Consider the following 21714-nt stretch of genomic DNA (forward strand, 5'->3'; position numbering starts at 1 on the left):
CTTTTTTTCTGTTTCCTGACAAGTTTTTTGTTTCTTTTAAAGTATCATTTGATCATTCCTCAGTGTGAAGTAATCACTATAAAAATGCTATCTATTGATATTTAGCATAAATGGGATATTGTTATTCTGATGCAGAAATTTTGAGAACTCACCAGAATAAACAGCCAGCTAAAATAAGCATTTATCCAATTCTTTGGTGTATTACTTACAGCAACATTAAACTGTATAATCAAAATTAGCAAGGATACAGACATCAATCTACTTAAGATATGAGCCAAAATGCCTATTATTGCACATGTCAAGAAAAGAATTGCTGTACTTCTTTATTTCCCCTGATTTCACCATGGATTTTCTACTATTCTTTCCTTTTATATGAGCACAAACCAACAGAGAAATGAGTACAATTTTTAAACACTGCACTGAATCTTGTGGAGGGGGCTCCAGCTCAGCTCAGAGAGATTTTCACAGTACATGTATTAAGTGATCTGTATGCTCAGCATTTGAAATATTCTTTTCACCACAGAAAGATTAAGAAGCCAATTAAAAAGATTCTGGGCAAACTGGGGGAAGTACTCTGGCTCACTTCTGTCTCAGCACTTCTGTGCCTGCTACCGGGGAGAGAAGAGCTGGCAAAAAGAGACCGTGTCGCAAAGCACAAACGCTGCTCCTCAAAGAGCAACAGAACTGAGCCCTGGCCACAAAGCACCCAGGTCCAGCTGTGATGACCAGCAACAGCCGGTTTTGCTTTGACGTTTGTTTCAATTCTCTGCCAATAGGCTAGCCGTACAAAATTTGGGAGCACTTCAGCTCTCAGCCCACCAACAAGCCTTTCACAACTGTCAAAACCCAACAACCCCCAGCACTTGGTTCCTTGAAGCACATTTGTCTTCTCAACTCAATTTTAACACATTCAGCTGGTTATAGCACAAGACAAAGCAGTATGTAAAGGGCTTTTGTATTTCACAGAAGCAAAGCAGAATGTACATGATACAGTAAGAGGGTTTTTTTGTAATATCAAAGAAGTTGCTTCAACATAAACCTTTGCTACAAAGCTCTCACCCACGGACCATCCCCCCCTCAAATACTTTCTGCTCTTTCACAGGTTAAAGCAATACTTAACACTCAGACCCTCCTTTCCTTACTCAAGACTTGCATTATGACATTTGGATTGAAACTGCAGTGCACAGTTGGGCTGTGAGAGCGTACAGCTTGCTTTGTGTACCCACACTGCTGCTTTCACAGATGCGCATGTGCATGTGCAATATGGTGGATTATTGGCAGGAAAATGTGTATGTTTTCGTTTCTTACATTCTTCACAGTCACAGAGCTACAGTGTGTAAAACTGACTTATTTTCTATGTCTTAATGGAATTGAAAAGCTCCATTTGAAAATTATTTCTTTAATTGTAGGAGCCTTGGATCATCTTAAACATTATTTTAGCAACACATGGAATGCAAACAGTACAGACTCTTGTATTTTAATCTTAAATACTTCTCAGATTTTAAGGTACAACTGTTAACTTTGCACTGAAATGCCAATGTTCAACTGAGGTCCTTGCAGCTGCTGTTGTATTTGCCACCTACTCATAACTTCCCCTCAGTCTTACAGTTCAACCTGCAACATATGGCTAATTATCTATGCCAAACAAGAGGGATTTCATTTCACTGAAATCCAGTTTGCTCACTAAGTGCAGCCCTAGACCTCCATCAAGATGACTCATATTGCCCATGAAAGAGAGGTATTTTTCAGGACATTTAATGTTATCCTGCAGACCCAGTAATATTTTAATACCTAAAACTTGTCAGGGATACTGGATTACAGACCCCATTGCAAGGTCTGATGTCCACCCTCCATTTATTTGTGCTTCCACACCTTTCCCTAGCTTGATGTTGCTTAAAAAAGAGTAAAGACTGTCCAAAGCTGCTGGCACAGCTCAGTGAAGTGGTCAGCGGGGGTCAGTGTAGAGCAGCACAAGGCTCTCTTTTCCCAGTCTGAGCCCCGGGGCTCCCTCCATGCCCCCAGGTTTTGACAGCCGAGGGAGTGACACGGTGGACTTGGACATGAGACTACACATGGCAATGTTGGACCAGGAGCTGCTCTGCAATTTCAGGATGGGGAAAGAAAGCAAGAAGGGTGGATGGTTACTTAGAGGTGGGGGTTTGAAGCACTACACATCTCTTCACAAATACAAACAGAAAAAAGTACGTGTAATGTTTCAGGAATATCCTCTAGGTCTCATTTGATCAGGAAGTGTAGAGAAAAATCTTTTCTGCCCCTACATATTGCCACTTACAGTGGCTTTTTTTAAGCAGTTATTACAAAAACCTTGAGGTGTTTGCAGATACTTCAGGCAGAGCAAAATATAGCTCAGGTCATGTGCCAACTTTTAAAATGTACTTTTATCTAGCTGCTTATTCTTTGAGTCAGGTGTTTTGTCATAACAAACCAAAACAAAGGCTTTTTTTTATTGCTCAAGATATTCAATGGCTTTTGTGTTCCTAGCGTCAGCAGGAACGTCAGAGGATTGTATCCAAGGAGCTAAATGTGCAAGACCTAGGGTCAAAGCAGCTGAATACACCAACCTCAGAAAACACAGACAATGAATTGCAAATGACACTCAAAACAAAACGGGAAAAAAACCTTCACACAGAAAACTACAAAAGAACTCCACAGATACTGAATTGGCTTTCTGTACACACTGATCCTGCTTAACTGTGTGTGGCAACTAACCAAACCTTCTGAGACGAACAGTCATAAAATAGAGACTCAGGGGTGGGGGAAAGATAATGGGATGGGGGAGAACTGTAAAGAAAAAGATTGCATCGCCCCCCCCCCCTTTTTTTTTTCCCTTTTTTTTTTTTTTTAATTTAAAGGGAGGACATGCATCTGTTGCTATTTTCTGCTGTTTTGATGCACTGAACAGGACAGTTCAGCACAAGGCAGTTACTTTGCTATTAATTCTGCTGGAGAAGTCTCACAAAAGGTGCAGTGTTTCAGTTTCGAACACACAGCACAAAACAAATGGTTTAGTAAACCTAACAGAAGTGGTAGGTTTTTCATGACACAGAGTTGTTCCACTGTAGCTCTCAACTTGCGAGCAAGCCATCAATACAAGACATAAAACTGGCATGTACAGCACAAGTCTGAATACAGCTGTCTGAACTGATGTACTACCGGTCAGGTTCTTCTTGAGACTCACTCTGGCTTGATCACGGGCCATATGACTTGGATGCTTTAATGCTAGTTCAGCTATGTATTAAAGGAAGGATTAGAACTTACCTAGTGTCAATTACCCACAACCGCAAATTTACAAAATGGGTGGTTTTTAATGATCAGCTATCACATTCGTAAAAAGAATTATTAAGTGATCACAAAATAAATTTTGTTTCAGTCTTTTTGCTGAGAGGCTGTTATTTGCCCTCTTCATCCAAAACAGAAACGGCCCAAAATCTAAACTACAGCTGCAGGAAGTGTTCAAGTAACTAAGCACTCTCATACTTTGATTCCTCTTATTCTTTAATGTCAATGTAACTACTTATTTATTTATTTTGAGGGCACCTACTCAACTATTCAGGGAAATTCTCCTCTCTCTGTGCTCTGTCTCTCTTTGTGAGAACACTTTTTAACTCTTTTTGTCTGGAAACCCACAGCACATCGCAGCATAAAGAGAAAAAAAAAACCCTCTGCCAATCCTGCAGCTATGCTGAAAACTTGACAGTCATGTTGATTATCAAAAAACCCCAACAAAAAAGCAATAGTGCTCCAGTTTCTCCATTTTTTCTTTTAAGACCTGCAGATATGGTCCCTATTAAGTAAAACTGACTGGTATTTTTTTCCTTTTAATTTTTCCAACTTTCAGAGGTAAATTCCTTCTTCCTCAAAGCAAAAGAAGTGCTCTTTTCCTCTTCCTAGCAAAGCTTTTAAGTGAACTAAGAAAGAAAGCATTTCTCTATTTTGTCACTTTTGCTACATAGATTCAAAAACTATGTAACACTCCAAAAAGGAATAAAAAAAGTCTTACCCATTGCTTGTTTCCCCATGGCACACTGATAAGTGTTTCTTGGAGACTGGTTGTGGTGAGGATATGGAATCAGCCCAGCACAGACACCAAGAAGCGTGAAAGGTTCAATCTCCAAATGCGTTGTATCTCTTAAAATAAAGAGTAGCAATTATAGCAGCCTTGTGAACAAACATCTTAACTAGAACTTATTTAATTTAGTAGTATCTCGTAATACTTCAAGTCAAGTCTGTTCAGAAAGATGTAAGTCAGTAGCACCTCAAAATATGGATTCACTATGGGATTTTTTATTTAAAAAAAAAACAACTTTATTTTGGTTTTAAGTGTTTCCACATGAAAAGAAATGAAGGAGAAATAAATGAGGGTTTATGAATTTCCATCATGAAGAAAAAGCCTCCAGATAACGACAACTTGAGGGAGCTCAGTAAGACAATAAAACACCAGTTAATACAGTAAGACCCAAAATGCCTTCTCATGTAATGAGAGTCCTCTGCACCAAATTACCAATCTCAGAGATCTAGAAATCCACTGGGGAGGTGGAGGAAGGAAGAACAAGACAGATTCAGGTACTGAAAAGTATAAAAGTGTAGTTTTAGTTTTCCAAGGTCAGTTATATAGTATCAATTAGAAACATTTGTGTTCAAACCAGATCCAGTGCCATGGGTGATACAGCATAATAAAACACTATTTGAATAGCTCTGCAAATATTTTGCAAGTGATTATGTTGTTAAAAGGCAGTACTGATGAGAAGTAAAAAGACAGGGACAAGGAGTAAAGACTGAGAGATAAGAGAATTTGTTCTACCTGGCATGAGCTTCAGAGGAGAAAGTCCATGCACAATTAAAGACAATTAAATCATAGCATGCATTGGGATGCAAGTGGAGTGACTAATAACTAAGGATAGAGTGTACAATAAAGCTTGGCTGGAACAGATCTGCTTTTTAAATCAAGATAAGTAACTAGGAAATGGGGAATTTTGAAATAAAGATAATTATAACTAAACACTGAAAGCATATCTTTCACAATGTTCTGGAGTTATTACACAGAGCTTTGGGTTTAGGCATACATTGCTTCTCCCACACACCTAAACCCACTGGATTCTGAAAATCCCATCTTTAATGTTTGATTTCTCTTGGAAGTCTTTTGGAAGACTTTTTTTAATTACTTGAACAAATTAATTTGATTACTAAACTTTAAGACCTTGCAAAGGAAATGACTGGAAAAATCTTTATTATGACAACACTCAAAAGATGGCAAAGCATCACAAGCTCAAAAAGGCTGAGGAACTACCCACAAGTACATACAGACTGAAGACAAGGACCAGCAGGAACTTACATAAACAATGTATGTACTACTGGAAAAAATGAAATCTGAAAACTCTGGAAACCTTGAGGAGCAAGCCTAGTGAAATTATCTATCATTCCCAGAAATCTTTATAAATCACAAATATGCTTGAGCAACCTAAAAATCACCTGCTGGACAGAGGATAGCGACTATTTTTCTCCACTTGAGAAAAAGCAGCTATAATTGAAAGCTGTCTTAAGAAAATATGAATGGTAGAAACCCAATTGCAGTCAAGTAATTGCAAATTGGCCTCAAAAGCCAGTAGCAAACTTAAAGCACAGACTGCTCTTCCATTCTGTAGAACTTCACAGAACTGCTGACACTTCTCAAACAATAAAACAAGAGGCTTAAGACTTACTGATAGTGAAGTTAACAAATTTCTTCAGAATGTTACTAGTGCATGGAACTACATACACATTTTCAGGTAGGGTATTCAACACAAGTATTTTTCCTGTTTCAACCAAAGAAGATGCAGCATATGCAGATCCTAGTATCTTATGAAGTATTCCACAGTGCTAATGAGAGACCTTCAAACTTTACAGAGCAGTTCAATTTCTGCAAGTCAAAATGCCACTGCCAGAAATGGGTCCAAGAAAGGAAGGCAACCTCCTGAGTCTGAAAATCAGAGTTACAAATGGGTAAGGAAGAAATTGAACACATTAAATAGAGTCAAATCCTCCAAAGAAAACCCCCCTAATTGGATTGGAAAGGTAAAGAGAGGATACTGTAGCTAAAAGAAGCCTACATTACAAAAGCAGGAATGTTAATGGGATACTTCACAATAGTGAATTGTATCAGTTGTATTACCATGTATCAACATGGTCGCACCATTTAAACTACAAGATGATCAGCTAGGGGAAGGGGGTACACAAATCAACTATTCAGGATGTGGGGACTATCATTACTAAACACAAGGAGCAACATGCTCATATGGTGCAAGCTCAGATACTTATGGCACTATTAGCGACAAGCGTTGAAGCTAAACTCAAAACAAGTTGATGGACAACACAAGAATCTCCCAATCTTTTTGGCAGCTATGGTGGAGTCATTTCCTCACACTAGTCCATTGGAAGTTCACTGCCTCCTCCTATTTTCGACTAAACAATGATTTCATGTGATATGCTCCCATTAATCTTCCTAGCTGAGTCAGGTGTCCTGTAACTTAAACTTTTCAGCTCTGTTGCTCTGTGGAAGTCATTTAATTTTGGCACAAATGACAGCAATTGTGTGTGCTCTTCTTTGCTCATGTATACAGAAGCCAGCAAAGAGCATGCAAGAGTAATTTCTTTAAGTGATAAAGTCTTCAAAAGCCTGGGCAGGAGCAATACAATTTAATTAGCAGAGTTAATGCATTTCATCTGGCAAAGGTTAAAGATAACTGAAGGTCTCATCCAGCTCCACTGAAATCAATGATGCATTTCTATTGGCTTCCATGAGTACTTGACGAGGACAGAGCATTTAGAAAATGCATTTTCTGCATAAATCTACCGATCAAACATTTCATGGAAATAACTTCTAACATTTTTTTTATGGAGATAACTTCTAACATCTTATATGCAGCCTTCAGCTGACAAGATATTTTCAGAGAAACATCAAAAAAAGTAAAAAGATAGGAGGACTTAAAAATTTAAAATAATCCTTCCTTTAATGTGGGCTCTTTAATCACAAGACAGAGGGAAAAAACCCACAATCCTCACAAGACAGAGGAAAAAAAACCAAAGCACCAGGCCCTTCATATATGCGGAAAACACAACAAATCTGGAAATCTTTCTAAATGAGTATTACATACCAGGAATGGGTTTAACATATGTGGTCAAGAATACACAGAATGATACAGATATTTTTATCAAGGCCTATTATATATCCAAAACTCAAAAGGAAGGTCTCATTCCAATACTTAAGACATTTAGTGTAAGCTGGTTGTCCAGGGTCCCTCTACAGCCGTAAGAGAGAGATATTTTTCCAAATTACAATCATGACATGCTAAGGTCATCATTTAACGTGTGGAAACATTTGCCTTCTGGATTCCTGTTGTATAAAATTACTTATGATGAGCAGCCCAATGATTAGAACAAAAAAAAGCCACATCCAGAGAAACAAAGGATATATCTTTAAGTATTTCATATTTCTGAGAGTTAGAAGCAGGAACAGATCTCCCAAAACCTGAACCATTTTTTGTAACTATCCCATGGATAATTTAGCATGTGTGTAAACAGATTTATTTATTTAGCTTTCATCTGGAGTTGTTTCAACCATTAGCAAGGGAGCAGTGTGTATGGGTGAAAACAGTAACATTATAAACATGCCTGCATTTCAGAGAGTCACCCTATGAAAGCTTTTGCTGTACCAGTGTTTAGTCTGAATGCATACTTACTTATTAATTGTATGTTCATATAGTGCAATGTTACAGTCATTTTCTTCATTCACATCCAAATATTCAACAAGGCCTTCGTGCAAGAAGTCTTCAAAATTCCTACAGTTAAATTAAAAAATGACACTAGAAGTACTGTCTTTTCTTATACTTCTGCAAAAATAGAACTATGTACTACGTATATAGTTGAAGGAACATAATGTGTTGAAGTTAAACTAAAGAAATACTCTTACATGAAAAGTTCTGTGCATTTTACATATTTAAAGAAAACTGTATATTTTTTAAATTAATCCCCTTGCCCATTCACTGCTTCACACAGCCTGACTGACCAATGTTACTTATCTGAACAGCTAAATAAAATCTTCCTGTATGTATTCATCATCACTATAAATGTTGGCAAATATAAGGGTAATTAGTAAGTTTTTGTGATGGTTTTGCAAAATTTGGTTAAAGCTAAATTTAAACGCTTTTGTGTAAGCATGTTTTTTTAAACACACAAACTAAAAATTTGCAAGGAGTTTCAAAACTAATTCTGAATGTGCCTAGTTCACGGCGGTCAAGTTGATATTCATTTGAAGTGTTTGATTTATCAATCAGGAGAAGGACGATACTGCCTCAGGCCTTCCACTTGCATAAAGATGAGGCTGTGAGATGTTTTATTCTGTAAAATCCCCAAATTTCATAGCAGTAAAAAAATAAGAAACTAGACTTAATTTGACTTTAAACAGAAAACCTCCAATACATCAATTATTAATTTATATAAGAGAGCAGACTTCTCCTCTACATAGCTAACCCCAACATTATGAAATAGTGACTGAAGTATTTCCACACAGTATTTACTTAGTGAAGATTAATATGGTCGACTTGAATTGTGTACCTGTATCCCTGAGCCAGTTCTTCCATATGCTTGTTTGTAACTGCAGGTTTTTGCTTCTTGACAATTATGTAGGGTCTACAATTGGGGGGGGAAAAAAAAAAGTTATTATCGAAGTTATTAACGTAGCAAATTCTTAGGCAGGTAACTTAATTTATACTTACTGTAAGAACCCTACCTACGCACAACCTATTTTATAAACCACTTTTAAAATTTATCCACCTTTAACTGATATAGCCACATAAATACAATCAGTAATTATTCAGACCTTGGTTTGATACACAGATATCCTGAACTGACATATTGTCTATGAAGTACCCAAAAAGCGTACAAGAAAAATTAAGATTTCAATTTTGAGGAGGAAGCCTTTTCCCCGCCCCCCCCTAAATCTTTAAACTAACATTTTGTAAGTTTTACCTATACATTTTGCTGATGGCTTTAAAAGATTAAAGATTTCCCAATCTACAAAGCTAAGAACAGCATTAAGTTCTATGGATATCGCAGGTACTTCATACAACACTGAGTGAACAGTTTGTGCTCAAGTGTCCACATGCAAGAATGTATTTTGCTGTTACTTACATCATGTAAAGTACAGACATTTACTATGGGTGACCTCAGATGAATCCATAAATTTCAACAGCACATGGATCTCTGAAGGCTCCCTTACCGCAAGAAAACACTGACACAAAGAGCGGCATGCAGGAATGAAACGTCACTGGCTGTCGCTATTTGGACAAGCTGCTCTCATAAAAAGCAGCAAATAGCTACAAGATACTTGTGGAGTCCACTCTGAAGTCTAAGTAACTGTTTGAAGACTAATGAGCACTTTAAAATGGTTATTAGGGGTATCTGAACAATTGCAGGGTGGGGGGTGCCACAAAGCAAACTTGGCAAACTCCTGGAAATCCACATGATTTCACTTGTCTTTATTTTACAAATTGGAAGTTTTGCTGCATCTCCAAACCTGCAAAATGGTCGATATTAGCCCTGACCGGAAAAGTCATTTCTCTGCCACTGAATATGTCCCTGCTCTGGATCTCTTGACTAGCTATGATTAACTGATGTTTCTACACGTACTATTTTGGAGCCTCTAGTGTGCCTCAAACTGCATTCAACATGCTCTGAGATTCAATTAATGAATAAGGTGGAATGCCAACTGTAGTTGTGACTGCTGCTTCTTTAAAGTATGCACAAAATATGCACACAGCTAGTCAATGCTAAAATATACATATATTTATTAACTCATTCTGCCTCTCCCAATCTCTGCTTTGTTCATCTTTTATGCCTTGTTCTTTAGGCTAATTAATTGGGCCTGGGGATGTTTTACTTGTAAATAACCTACCACAGTGCTGCCATAACCTGACTGGAGTCTCTAGCCTCTACTATAAATCAACCTGATTTTCTGTCGCAAAATATTGTTATGTTCCATGCTTTCTCATTTTAGCCACCCAATTCCTTTTTGCTTTCCTCTATGACATGACGGTCATTCAGGCACTCTTTCTGTCTAATAAAGAGCATAAGCATCTCAAGGTGGAGACCTTCCTTATAGGTCTATTGAATTCTCTACCTACTTAAGGGTAAGCAATGAAATAAACCAAAATTGTGAGACATACTTCTTGGTATTATAGCATACAGGTATACATGCCTGAAGAAGTTTTGCAACAGAATCAAAGGCCCTTGAAGACAAAGAGTAGCTTCTCATTCTAAAATGTGATATCACACCCATGGGATATCAGGCGAGTGGCTGCTTGTTTCTCGCTTCACAGGAAGTAAAATCCCCTCCAAGAACACTGGACATTACTAGAGTTGCCAATCAGGTTGATTTTAATCCCCCCTCCCTTTTTTTTTTTTAAAAGAAGATAGAAGAAACTTTTTTTTTACTTTTGTTTACAGATAAAATGGATTTCTTTGGGCCTTTTTTTTTTGGGCCTTTCTCAGATCTATCTGGTTTGAATGTGGACTATTTAAGGAGAAAAGAGATGCTCAAGTCCTACTCAATTTGCTTAAATCTGTACTCATGAAAGTCTTAGCCCAGTGTATTTACAGTGCGTAAAACAGTGTTTATAGTAAGTTTGCTAGTGAGATATTTCTGACGAGATGTTTACCTGCACAATCTTCCTCCATCAGAGGAAATGTAGACACATCTGTCAGAAAGATTTGTAGAGATAGAAACAAATTCATTGATATAACCCGCTCGACGCATTATCCGAAACGTGTTGACTAATTTCTGATGATCACGTATGACACCGAGAATGTTACCTATTCAGAAAGAGAATAAATTCATGGTGTATTCTTTGCATATCCAAAACTCTACTTACAAATTCTGATCACGCCTAGCATGCATAGAAGTAATTCCTACTTCTTGCAAATAACAAGAGTTGTCATAAAATTTCCCTTTTCTGACATGAATAAGAATTGGCTCTTCTTTTCCTCTCGGTAAACATAAAAAAAAGTGTCAGAATTTCACCGGTCATCTACCTGTTTGCCTCCAAATAGCTTCAGAAACCAAATGATGTGCTTCATCAAGCTTTCTTCAAGTAAGTTTCTGCTCAGGTGCCCATTCACCAATTGGTGTACAAGCAAACAACACTTCTGAAGCCTACAATTTCATCTGTACTGGCAATGGATCCAGGGTTTCCAAGAACAGACCAAGGAACTGTCCTACTGCCTTGTCAGAAATTTTAGGAAGACCTGATATTTTTGATACATGTGATCACTCACGACCGCACCAGAGTTCCTTCTTCAGGAACTCAGCTCAACAAGCTATTGCTATCTTAGCAGGGCACTTTAGCACATACTTAAGTATTCTGATGCATGATGAACAAGCAAGAGAATAAAATTCATTTAAAGAATCACTTGACCAAAGTCATCTTAACATATAAAATAAAAATAAGTACAGTGTCATTTTAAACACAACTTTAAAGGAGACAAATCATGATAGTTTAGGGAGCTTATAAGACAATACAAAGGTTTTTATAGCTTAAAGGCTTTGTACTTAATAGATTTTTCTGCCCTCTTAGGTCACAAGTTTAAATCAGAATCAGGCAGCCATCCACAAGCCCGAATTTTTTTATGGATTAAACCCACAAACTAGTAGATTGAACAGTAAATTGTTCTACCTCACTTAGTACTAGATCATCTACATTTGGGAACATAACTATCTTATTCCATACCACAGATTGAGCTTGTGAAGGAAGAGTCCAGTATTTCTGCTCTGCACTCCCCTTTGGACCATAAAACGACACAGAAAAGAGTGCATGTGGTTTCACTGAACGTTATCTTTAACATACTGCTACAGGAAAGCAGAGCAAAGGAATGCAGTTTGGTCAAGTGTTGCTTTTATGTTACTGGGAAAAGGCAGGATTGAAGAACAACTGCTGTTTAATTCAAAGGTATATGGAGAACTTATTCATGGTGACAGACATTAAATACTAGTCCCTGGAAGTGGATGCTGTTGACAAAAGGCTATTTTTAAATCACAGTTGTAGTTTTTAACATGTCGGTATTTTGAAATCTGATATAGTACCTGTTGATTTAGAAACTCTAAAAGATCAGTTGTAAAAGGAGCATAAGCGCATATGCCAAATCATCCCTTTAACAAAGGGACGAGGCCTGTTTCCAAGGTCTAATTTTTTCTAATAGTTCACAAAGCAACTTGCCCTTTAAAAGGTAGTTTTAAAGAGAATAGCATTGCTAAACTTTGCAAACAACTGATGTTTCCTTTCTGTTTTTAAAGGCATTTGCATGAATATATATAAAAATACATAAAGATTAGAGTAAAATTAAATACTTTCTGTGAATGAAGCTCTGAATTTATAAATTTAAGTTATTACAAGTTTAGCAGAATTATTCTCTTTTAAAACTACTTTATTAATGGCAACTCATTTGGTGAATGCCTGAAAAAACAAACAAACAAATCTGTAATAGAATGTACATATTTTTGTGCCTATTTATGCAAATGTGTTTAAAAACTACTGAAATTTGAAAAAGCTTCAATATCCCAGCTACAAACATCTGCAGCCAGAGTTCTGAGAACACAACTTCAGACAACTAAGTGCCATCATCTGGCCTGTCTACTCTGCCTAATCCCATCAAAATATTTACAGATGAAATTATCTACACGTGGAAAACGGCATCTGTGGTCAACTGTGCTCCAAAAATTGTTGGGAGGGTTTCTGAAGCCTAACTCTCCATCACCAACAAATCAGTCAGACTGCTGAAAAGTTACATACCATTAAGGAAAACAAGGAACACATTTGGATATGAAAGTTCTTCACCACAGAGCAAGTTGACATCTTCAACTCCAAGATTACTAGCTAATTTAATAATTGGGCCATCTTCCATATCCGTAGTAATGTGAGTCATGAGGGCAAGGTTTTTAACCAAACCACAAGCCTAAAATAAAAAAATACATCTTTTATTCCAAAGTATTAATACTATACATATCTTTTTCTTCCAAAACCGTACTTATGAACAACAACAAAAAAGTCGAAGTATAAAGTGGAAGAAACAAATTAACTACACTGAAAATTAGGAGGGAAGAAAAGAAGAATTTTCTACATGACAGTGAAATGTAATGTTTTAGCATTTACAAACTAATAAAAAATATAGGCGATAAGTTCTAGTTCTTAAGTTACCCAACCATGTATAACCCTATAGTTCTCTCTTCAAAGCAAGAGCTACTTAGAAGCAAAATGGAAATTCAAAATCAGTCTATTTATCAATTTGCCAGATATCCAGTATGTTCTAACACAAACTTTAACATTTTGACATGAAAAATATCCAAGTATCTTATACAGTGCAATTTTTTTTTCAGCTGCTTAATGAGAGTAGCTCATATTGACTACATATTTATGCCAGAAAGTTCAGCGTTTCCCCAGTACTTTCTATGCAGGAAAAAAAAGAAAAAAAAAGGAAAACAAAAAAAAGACTATCAGCATCAATCATTTGATTGAAATAGCTGGATGATGTCTTTAAAGTAAAGCATACAAAGGTGTTTTTCTTCCTCAAGCTAAAGGCTAAGCTGTTTTTGTAATAATAATAATAATAATGTATTTTTCTAGAAAAATTACAGGCTGACGCTGCAACTTCAAAACAGAACATTTACTACACAACAAAGGGATAAGAGTTTAGGACTCCTCTCATTCTGCTCTGATCAAAAGAGAGCAAGTAGCTCTTCTGCAAATATTGGAGGCCTCATGTCATTCTCATACAGCCAAATGATTTCTGAACAGTTTCCAGCCAGTCCACTCAGGTAGGAAGAAGAAAAAAGGCAATATAGTGAGGAGGACAAGGATGTAAATAGATGGGATGTGAGAAGACACAAAAGTTGTGTTATCAGGCTGAGGATAATCTCTCTCTCTAGAAACATCCTCATCAGAATGCTTCCTCTGATGGAGGATCACCTACTTCAAAATAAACAGTGTCTCCATTCCTCAGGACAAGAAACACTGAAGTTCCTCACCTCTCCTTCAGGAGTGTCAGATGGGCAGAGCATGCCCCACTGAGATGGTTGTAGTGACCGAGGACCACTCACTTTCCTTGTCTTTTCAAACTGAGAAGAGATTCTAGTCATCATTCCCAGAGCAGATATATAAGACAAGCGGGACAATACTTGTGTCACGCCTTGGCGGTCCATTTTGAATCTCTTCAGAGACCAATTTCCCTGTAGAATAAAATGAACATTTCAAAAAAGTTATTGCAGTTTATCCCTGTCGTAACACTACACACCTTTTTTCAGTATCTAGACAAAATGAGGAGCTTTGCACAGCAAATGTTGCCCATTTATATAAAACACCTTTCTAATTACCTATCTGCATATAAACTACTAGTTATAACATACTTGTACTAAGTAATAAAAAACGTTGAAACAAAAGAACTGCTCTTTCAGATGAGAGGATACTTCTGCTATTATACATTCAATCACACAAAGATTCGTCATCATCTGTCCCTCATAGGTAAATCAATACTCTAATTTAGCTAAATTAAATTATTTTCTGTTCTTCCTTGATAGATTTTTTCTGAGTATTTAAAAAAAAGATATTTTGAGTGAAATACACTTTTACAATAGATCCCACAAACTTTCAGTTCTGCCTTTTTTGATTTGTTATTTTTGTAGGAAACATAGGCACTTATGTTGGAGAAGTCTGACATCAACACCATCTGTACCTTCTTGAAGCCTTTTGTTTTTAGAATCCAGAGGAAAAAGAGTCACTGATGTGTCTTCTCACAGAAATGTGGCAGTGGGAGGTTAGGTCTATCCAACACCAAATATGAAACGCAAGGTCATGTATATATCAGAGGTTTCATGTTTCAGGACTGTCATAGGCAGTATCACTTGTGGTTTTAATTAGGAGAACAGAAGAATTCAGAGAATGTTGTAGGACACAATTATGTTTCCATGCCAAGCAGATTTAATAATCTCTACTGTAAGATCTTGAAATTTGGTGCTACAATTTTTGACTTCATGACATCTACTGCATATACAGTTCCCAGCACCTGAGTGAGTGAATACAGCAAGCTTCTGTCCCAATTACTACTATTCACCCCAGCCACCACGTTACTGGTCAGTCCAAAGGCAATGAAGATCTCAAAGGTAACGCTTTCCCAAGGACTGCCTTCTGCTAATTCCTGGAACCTTTTTGATAAACTCAGCTCACCAAGGCTAACAAATAATTTGAAGCTCTCTTGCTGTACTACATTGAAATCCTTTTAGAAGGTGATTTGCTTGGCTTCTTTATTTATACATTAACAGCACAATCCCATTTTGTGATGAACAGCAAGAAATCACCACCCATCCGAATGATTTTGCTATTTGCTTCTACTGGAGAAGACTATCAAACAATCTGCAGAACTTCCCATTTTTCCTTGTTACAGGAAGTGGGAAGACATAATGCCCAACAGCAAGTCAGTCAAAAGAAACCTGTCCACTTGCTCAGCCTCCTCGGGAAGGGTTCACTTACTGACCATTTCATTCTTTAAGGACTGGAAGTTACCAGAATGTAAGTGGAAGAACACAATAAATGAGTAGCTTTTCCTCACACTAGAAATGATTGCAGCTGTAGCCTAAATTAGCATGTGGTTTCTTCTTCACTGCCCAGAAGACTGTCAAATCTCAAAGACTGGAGGAAAGGGAAGGTAACAACACTGCCTGAAGAAGTAATATGAAAAATTCTTTGTGCTTTGGAAGTGACAGACTGACTCCTTCAAAAGTTGTTCAAAAAACCCAAAATGGGGCAAGGGCTGTTGCGAGACCATCCCCAGAGGAGAACTTCCTACTGAAAACTCCTATGAACTGAAAGTGGTATCGGATGGTTCTGCAGATGCTGAAATGTCTATTACGCCTGTGGCATTACTACCCTCTCTTCAGCTATTTTCTAGGGTAAAAACAAGACCTATAGTAAATATCACTGAACACCACTGTATAGTTGATGCAGTAGTGTTACGAATTCTTTTGCATGCTACTGGTGTAATTATGAATTTGCTGTTATTTCATGCTCTTTGAGACTATCATTGAAGCATTCTGGTGAGATTGGAGATTGTAATTTCCAAGAATGATTTTTATGGTATTTGCTTAATCTCTTGAATAGTATGCACTGGGCATTGTTCCTGAGAAATGATTTTCAATGCTTAAGAGCAGATGGTGTTTAACTGCTTATGTGGCAGTAAAAAAGAAGTCCAAAGATAGTGGAAGAAGGAAGACTTTACAATATGTACTGAATAGTTTGCAGATTTATCTCTGTCAGTCCAAATGGAAAAACTGGCACTGGCTAGAAGAAAGCACTAGCATTTAGAGAAACAAATCTGTCAATTGTTTTGGTTACGTGCACTGTAGAGATTTAACTACATTTGGGGCACTCATAAAATTAAATAGTGATAAGCTTTAACACTGGGATTTGTAAGTACCAGACTGTTGGTAGCTTTGGATGCAATTTGTGGAGTTAATTTTGTTTTAATTTTGTTTACAAAAACTGAAGAAAAACCTCAGTTTCATGCTAGGCAGAAAAGCCCCCTCAAGAGTTCCAAAGATTAAAAATTAAGTTGCACAATTTTTACGAGCTACTAAAAAACTTGGCCTAATCTAATTTCTTAAAACAATCATGGATTTCAAAGTAATTTACAAGCTAGTAGCTAGATTTCCGGAACCACCTCACAAATTGCTCTTGCAGATGTGTAAGGTAAGAGAGAAAGTTAGTAATTCTATTTTTATTCTGTCCCCTAGCATGAATGAAAATATCTATTCTAGTAGAAGGCAGACACAGGCTAAAATCTAACCAAGACAAATATCTAAAGGCTTAATTATGGGGGGTTTTTTTGCAATAATACAGCATGTAGCAGTTTTCTCTGTGAAATAGTTCAGTATCATTAGCAGAGAAGTACTAATTTCTATGCTGCAAATTTGCTCATACTAGCAACTTCATATGAATAAAAAGGCACCATCCTTAGAGAGCTCAAAATTCAGCTTTTTTTTTTTTTTTTGCCTACTTGCCCTCCCCCATCCCCCCAGTTGTCTTCTGTTCGTGATGCTTTCCTGATGTTTTTCAACCACCTTTTGGACATATGATGTAACTTGACCCTAGCTAAATCCAGATAATAAAAAATAACATGAACCACATAGTGAAGTAGAACCTAGAAGACCGCAAGTTGGATAAATACAAACATGATTGCTATTTTAAATTTGCTTGTTTCTACCATTCCTTCACAAACACTAAAACATCACTCTGAAATAAATGGTGAAATAAAAAGTGGTTTGATGATTAATGATTCTTCAGCAAATTCCAAAAGCCCTGCCCATGACAGAGTTTTGCAACTTTAATCTATAAAGAATGTTAAATAGATTTGCTTTTACGACCAAAGACAGTGAGTTGTCAGAACAAAATTTACACATTTCCATCATTCACTACGGTGGAAAAACTTTACTTACTAGAATGAAAAGAAAAATACTTACTGTGGAGATGGCATTGACCATGCCATTGGTGATTTGGTCTTGACGCATATGCTTCACTACATCAAACTGAGCTGCACGTTGCTTGGGAATTACCTGGTCAGCAATCTTTTTCAGTTCAGAGTTAAATTTTTTGAACAAATCTTCAAATAGAAGAGAAAGAAGCTAGAAATACAAAACAATTGGATTAAGGGAAAAATTATACTTCTCCAGGTCTGGGAAATGGAGGGGGAGAACACATGTTTAATATTTCTACCTTTATACTTCTTGTCAGTTAAAAAATATCCTCTCTGTTTCTCAAATGATATTTTTCTCACAAGTTTTTTGTGTTGTTAAATTAAAATGCAATATTAGAGAAATTATCTCATAATAGAAAGCAAATTAAGTAGAAGAATGGTTTAAGCCTATGCATTTATCCCTTTTTGGTCTGCTTTAATCCTTCCTTCACAATATCTTGACATACCCATCCATCTCTACGCTATCCATTTACTAACTGTTTTCCCTAACCTGCTACATTATAATCCATCTGATCTACTTCTTCCTTCCTAAAGTCACAAACTCTTTTAAAGATTTAACACCCTGGATGTACAACCCTGAATTACACACAAGATTTGGAAGCCAGACCAACTTCTGTTTTAATACTGGATGGAATAACTGCAGTAAAGCAGTAAGTGAAGAGTCACTTCAAGATATTTTATTATTAGAAGTGAAAAAGGTTGTTTTGAAGTGCCCCTTCCCAGAAGCTACTTAAAATGGACAAGACGGACACCCAAGTGACTGTAAGAGGCCCTTAGGGGAAGCAACTCAGCAGCACAGTTTGGAAGCAGTACACAGCTTGCAAGACCAGAATGAAGCACAAAAGGTGCATAGTTACCATTGCTTCTGGACAAGCAGAACTAAAAGAGACTTTTTTATGGGCCCAGAAGCAACCTCTGCTCTTGACAGCTGGCAAGACATATCTCAGGTTACATAGGCAGCTTCCTCACTCAGATACACTTTTATCCTGCTACTTTCTGCCAATCACAATCTATGGAAAACCAATTACACACACAGAAAGTCCACCTGGTTCAACACCTGCCATGCATTTCTAGAAGTGCTACTATCTGGAAAGTGCCATACTCTTCCACATTTCACAGAATCACAGAATCATTAAGGTTGGAAAAGACCTGTAAGATCATCAAGTCCAACCATCAACCCAACACCACCATGCCCACTAAACCATGTCCCACAATGCCACGTCTACATGTTTTTTGAACACCTCCAGGGAGGGTGACTCCACCACTTCTCTGGGCAGCCTGTTCCAGTATTTCACCACTCTCTCAGTAAAGAAATTTTTCCTAATATCCAGCCTGAACCTCCCCTGGTGCAACCTGAGGCCATTTCCTCTTGTCCTGTCACTAGTCACTTGGGAGAAGAGACCAACACCCACCTCCCTGCAACCCCCTTTCAGGTAATTGTAGAGAGCAATGAGGTCTCCCCTCAGCCACCTCTTCTACAGACTGAACAACCCCAGTTCCCTCAGCGGCTCCTCATAAGACTTGTGCTCCAGATCCCTCACCAGCTTCGTTGCCCTTCTCTGTACATACTCCAGCACCTCAATGTCCTTCTTGTAGTGAGGGGCCCAAAACTGAACAGAGTATTCGAGTATTCCTCCCTTAAAAAAAAAAAGTCTACAGTTTAAGCAAAGAAGCTACGCAACACAGCTGAACTGAAAAAAAAAAAGCAACACAACCCTCCAACAGTGCTGCAATTAAGCCAATTATTTCCTGTATATGTACACTAATTACTTCTAGTTCTTAAAATAGCCATAAAAGGAAAAGACTAGCAAAGTTTGTGATCCGACTTTTTTTGCTCTCCAATCTGCTTTGCTTCTGCAGTTTGCTCAGCCCCTCCTTGCAGACACTAATAGCTTCCCAAAACACTTAAATCTGCATTACATGATACATTTTAAGTGTTCACAATCATTAGCTTTGCAAGCAAGCAGTGTAAATTCTAAAGCCTGGCAGTCCTGTCCTGGGACTCTATTTTACAGCAGCTCCAAGTGTCAGAAGAACTAAAAATGCAGCAGCTACCAATGCCAGAAATGGTAGTTCCCAGTGTACAAAGCATTGTAGGACTGAACAAGCTAGGTATTCAGCCACCACAAGCTAAGACATTCTGGAGTCAGTTGTACAATTTAATTTCTGCACGTGCAGAATTAAACTGAATTTTAACTTTTTCCATCAGACATAGTCCCAACTTTTCCTCACCTTCTGGAAACAAGAAAGCAAACCACTCATACCTCTATCACTGAGATGGGCCACTAGCCTTCATTTGCTTTCCTTTACCTACATGGCCCAGCTGGGCTGACCAGCCAGCTGACTGTCATTTGGCTACTGACACTGTAAAGCAGCTAACTAAATTATAAGCTACCCTTTTCACTGGCATCACAAATGTATTTAAGAATAAAAAAAAAACAGGTAACACCTGGAAACTCAAGATGACATCTGATTGGCAATAAAAGGCTCCCACTGGTCTTCATGAAGAGCAAGACTGGATTATCTTTGACAGTATACTCTACAAGACATAAGGAACACTTAGTGTTCAGTCTCAATCACTAAACTGTAAAACCTGTGATAACACACACTGTATGCTAACCCTTGACAAAAATGGAATCCTACTTCCACTCTGGACAGAGAGCATTTGCTGAAAACTGGTTAAGTGGGTTTTTTTCAACCTGGCCTTGGCATGAGAAGAAGGTGTTGTAGATCCTCTTTCCCTTCCTGATGCCTGTAGTACCATTAACATGTACAAGGCAATACCCTCTCACCACTGTCAAAAGAAATCCAGTCACCTGTAACTCACCTGTGATGTCACAGCTTATTTAAATCAGATTTCCATCAGAAATAAAAGCATCTTTTATGAAGCATCATACTAGGAAGGAGAACCCACTGGAGTCTCCAAAAACTAGATCATGAGGGAAGCATTTCAAATGTAGGGAAAAAGTGAAAAGAAGGAATGCGCACAGTTTTAAGATGTCTGATAATCTTGTCAAATAAGAACTAGACTCTTTTGAAATCACTCATGGTGTACATTCGATCTCAACAGGCTTGAGCAGGACTCAAACATTTACCAAAACATTTAACAGAACATTTAAAAAAATTCACTCAGAAAATGTTTTCATATTTGATTTCTTGACCATAAAATTGCAAAAATCTCCTAATTCCAGATGCCATAGGGATTATAAAGCCACATCATCCTTCCACTTCTCTGAACTAATAAAGTAAGTTACACCCCCAGTGCACCAACTTGCTACTGTTTGCCAGTCTGAAAAGCATCATACTTTGCTAATTTCACTTACAGACTCTCGGTCTGTAAGAGCTCTGACTACCTGGCAAAGCAGAATCTCACAATAACCACATTATTTAGGTCAAGAGCAAGAGCTTAAAGAAAAAGGATGGAATGCCAGTGATAATATACAATGGGTTTCGTAGTTAGTCCAAGGCCTTTCAGCCCGCTTCAGATGGAGGCAGTAAAGAGCAAATTATATTTAAGAAAAAAAAATACTGACAGCTCATCAATTGATTTTCATTGAAAATCCTAAGAAAAATTAATAAAGAAGTTAAGCTGCTGAAATACAGTTTCACCAATTAGCTTAATGTCAGAGAATTCTAATTAGGTGCCTTGAGATTGCTATTTAGCGTTTAAGCCTTTAGAGTGCCAAATTCTCCCTTTCACACAAACTGGTTGCAAAATTAAAGACATTAGGCAGCCTTAATTATATTATCAGAACAGCTGGGATTAGGCAATCTCTGAAGTCAAGGCGGTATTCTTTTGTCACAGGGTAGAAATCCCTTGCTTTCCAGGGTGCCGGATTTTGGTGCTGTTCCATATCTCACCCATACAAAGCAAGCTGCATTAGAAACAAAAAAAAATGAGGACAAAGAACAGAGTAATGCTTAGCAAATAATGAACACATTAAGGAAAGAGAAAAGGTAGGTGAAAAGATTAAGCCTGAAATCGGTAGGTTTTGCTAACACCTCAGCTGGCACCTGGCCTACCGAGCCTCTAGTGGCAGAAAGACTAAGAGAAAGCTCTGTAAACCAGCTTGGCTAGTGGATACAAGCCTGTTATCTAAAGCTAAAGCACATTTCGTACTCTCTTGTCCCATGGGGTGTGAAATT

At 37.6% G+C, this 21714-nt stretch overlaps 1 protein-coding gene across 1 annotated transcript in view; it reads right to left on the minus strand.

Annotated features, from left to right (window-relative positions):
* POLR3B (RNA polymerase III subunit B) overlaps positions 1–21714 on the minus strand; it is an 82331-nt gene that overhangs the window by 34215 nt on the left and 26402 nt on the right. Inside the window, exons 13-19 of the mRNA XM_059817260.1 lie at positions 17555–17716; positions 14072–14272; positions 12840–13002; positions 10713–10866; positions 8611–8685; positions 7737–7835; positions 4022–4149 (exon numbers count right to left, since the gene is read on the minus strand). Of these exons, the coding sequence (XP_059673243.1) occupies positions 4022–4149; positions 7737–7835; positions 8611–8685; positions 10713–10866; positions 12840–13002; positions 14072–14272; positions 17555–17716 (982 nt within the window). The remainder of the gene's footprint in view (positions 1–4021; positions 4150–7736; positions 7836–8610; positions 8686–10712; positions 10867–12839; positions 13003–14071; positions 14273–17554; positions 17717–21714) is intronic.

This window comes from Gavia stellata, chromosome 4 (genome assembly GCF_030936135.1).
Source record: "Gavia stellata isolate bGavSte3 chromosome 4, bGavSte3.hap2, whole genome shotgun sequence".
NCBI lineage: Eukaryota > Metazoa > Chordata > Aves > Gaviiformes > Gaviidae > Gavia > Gavia stellata.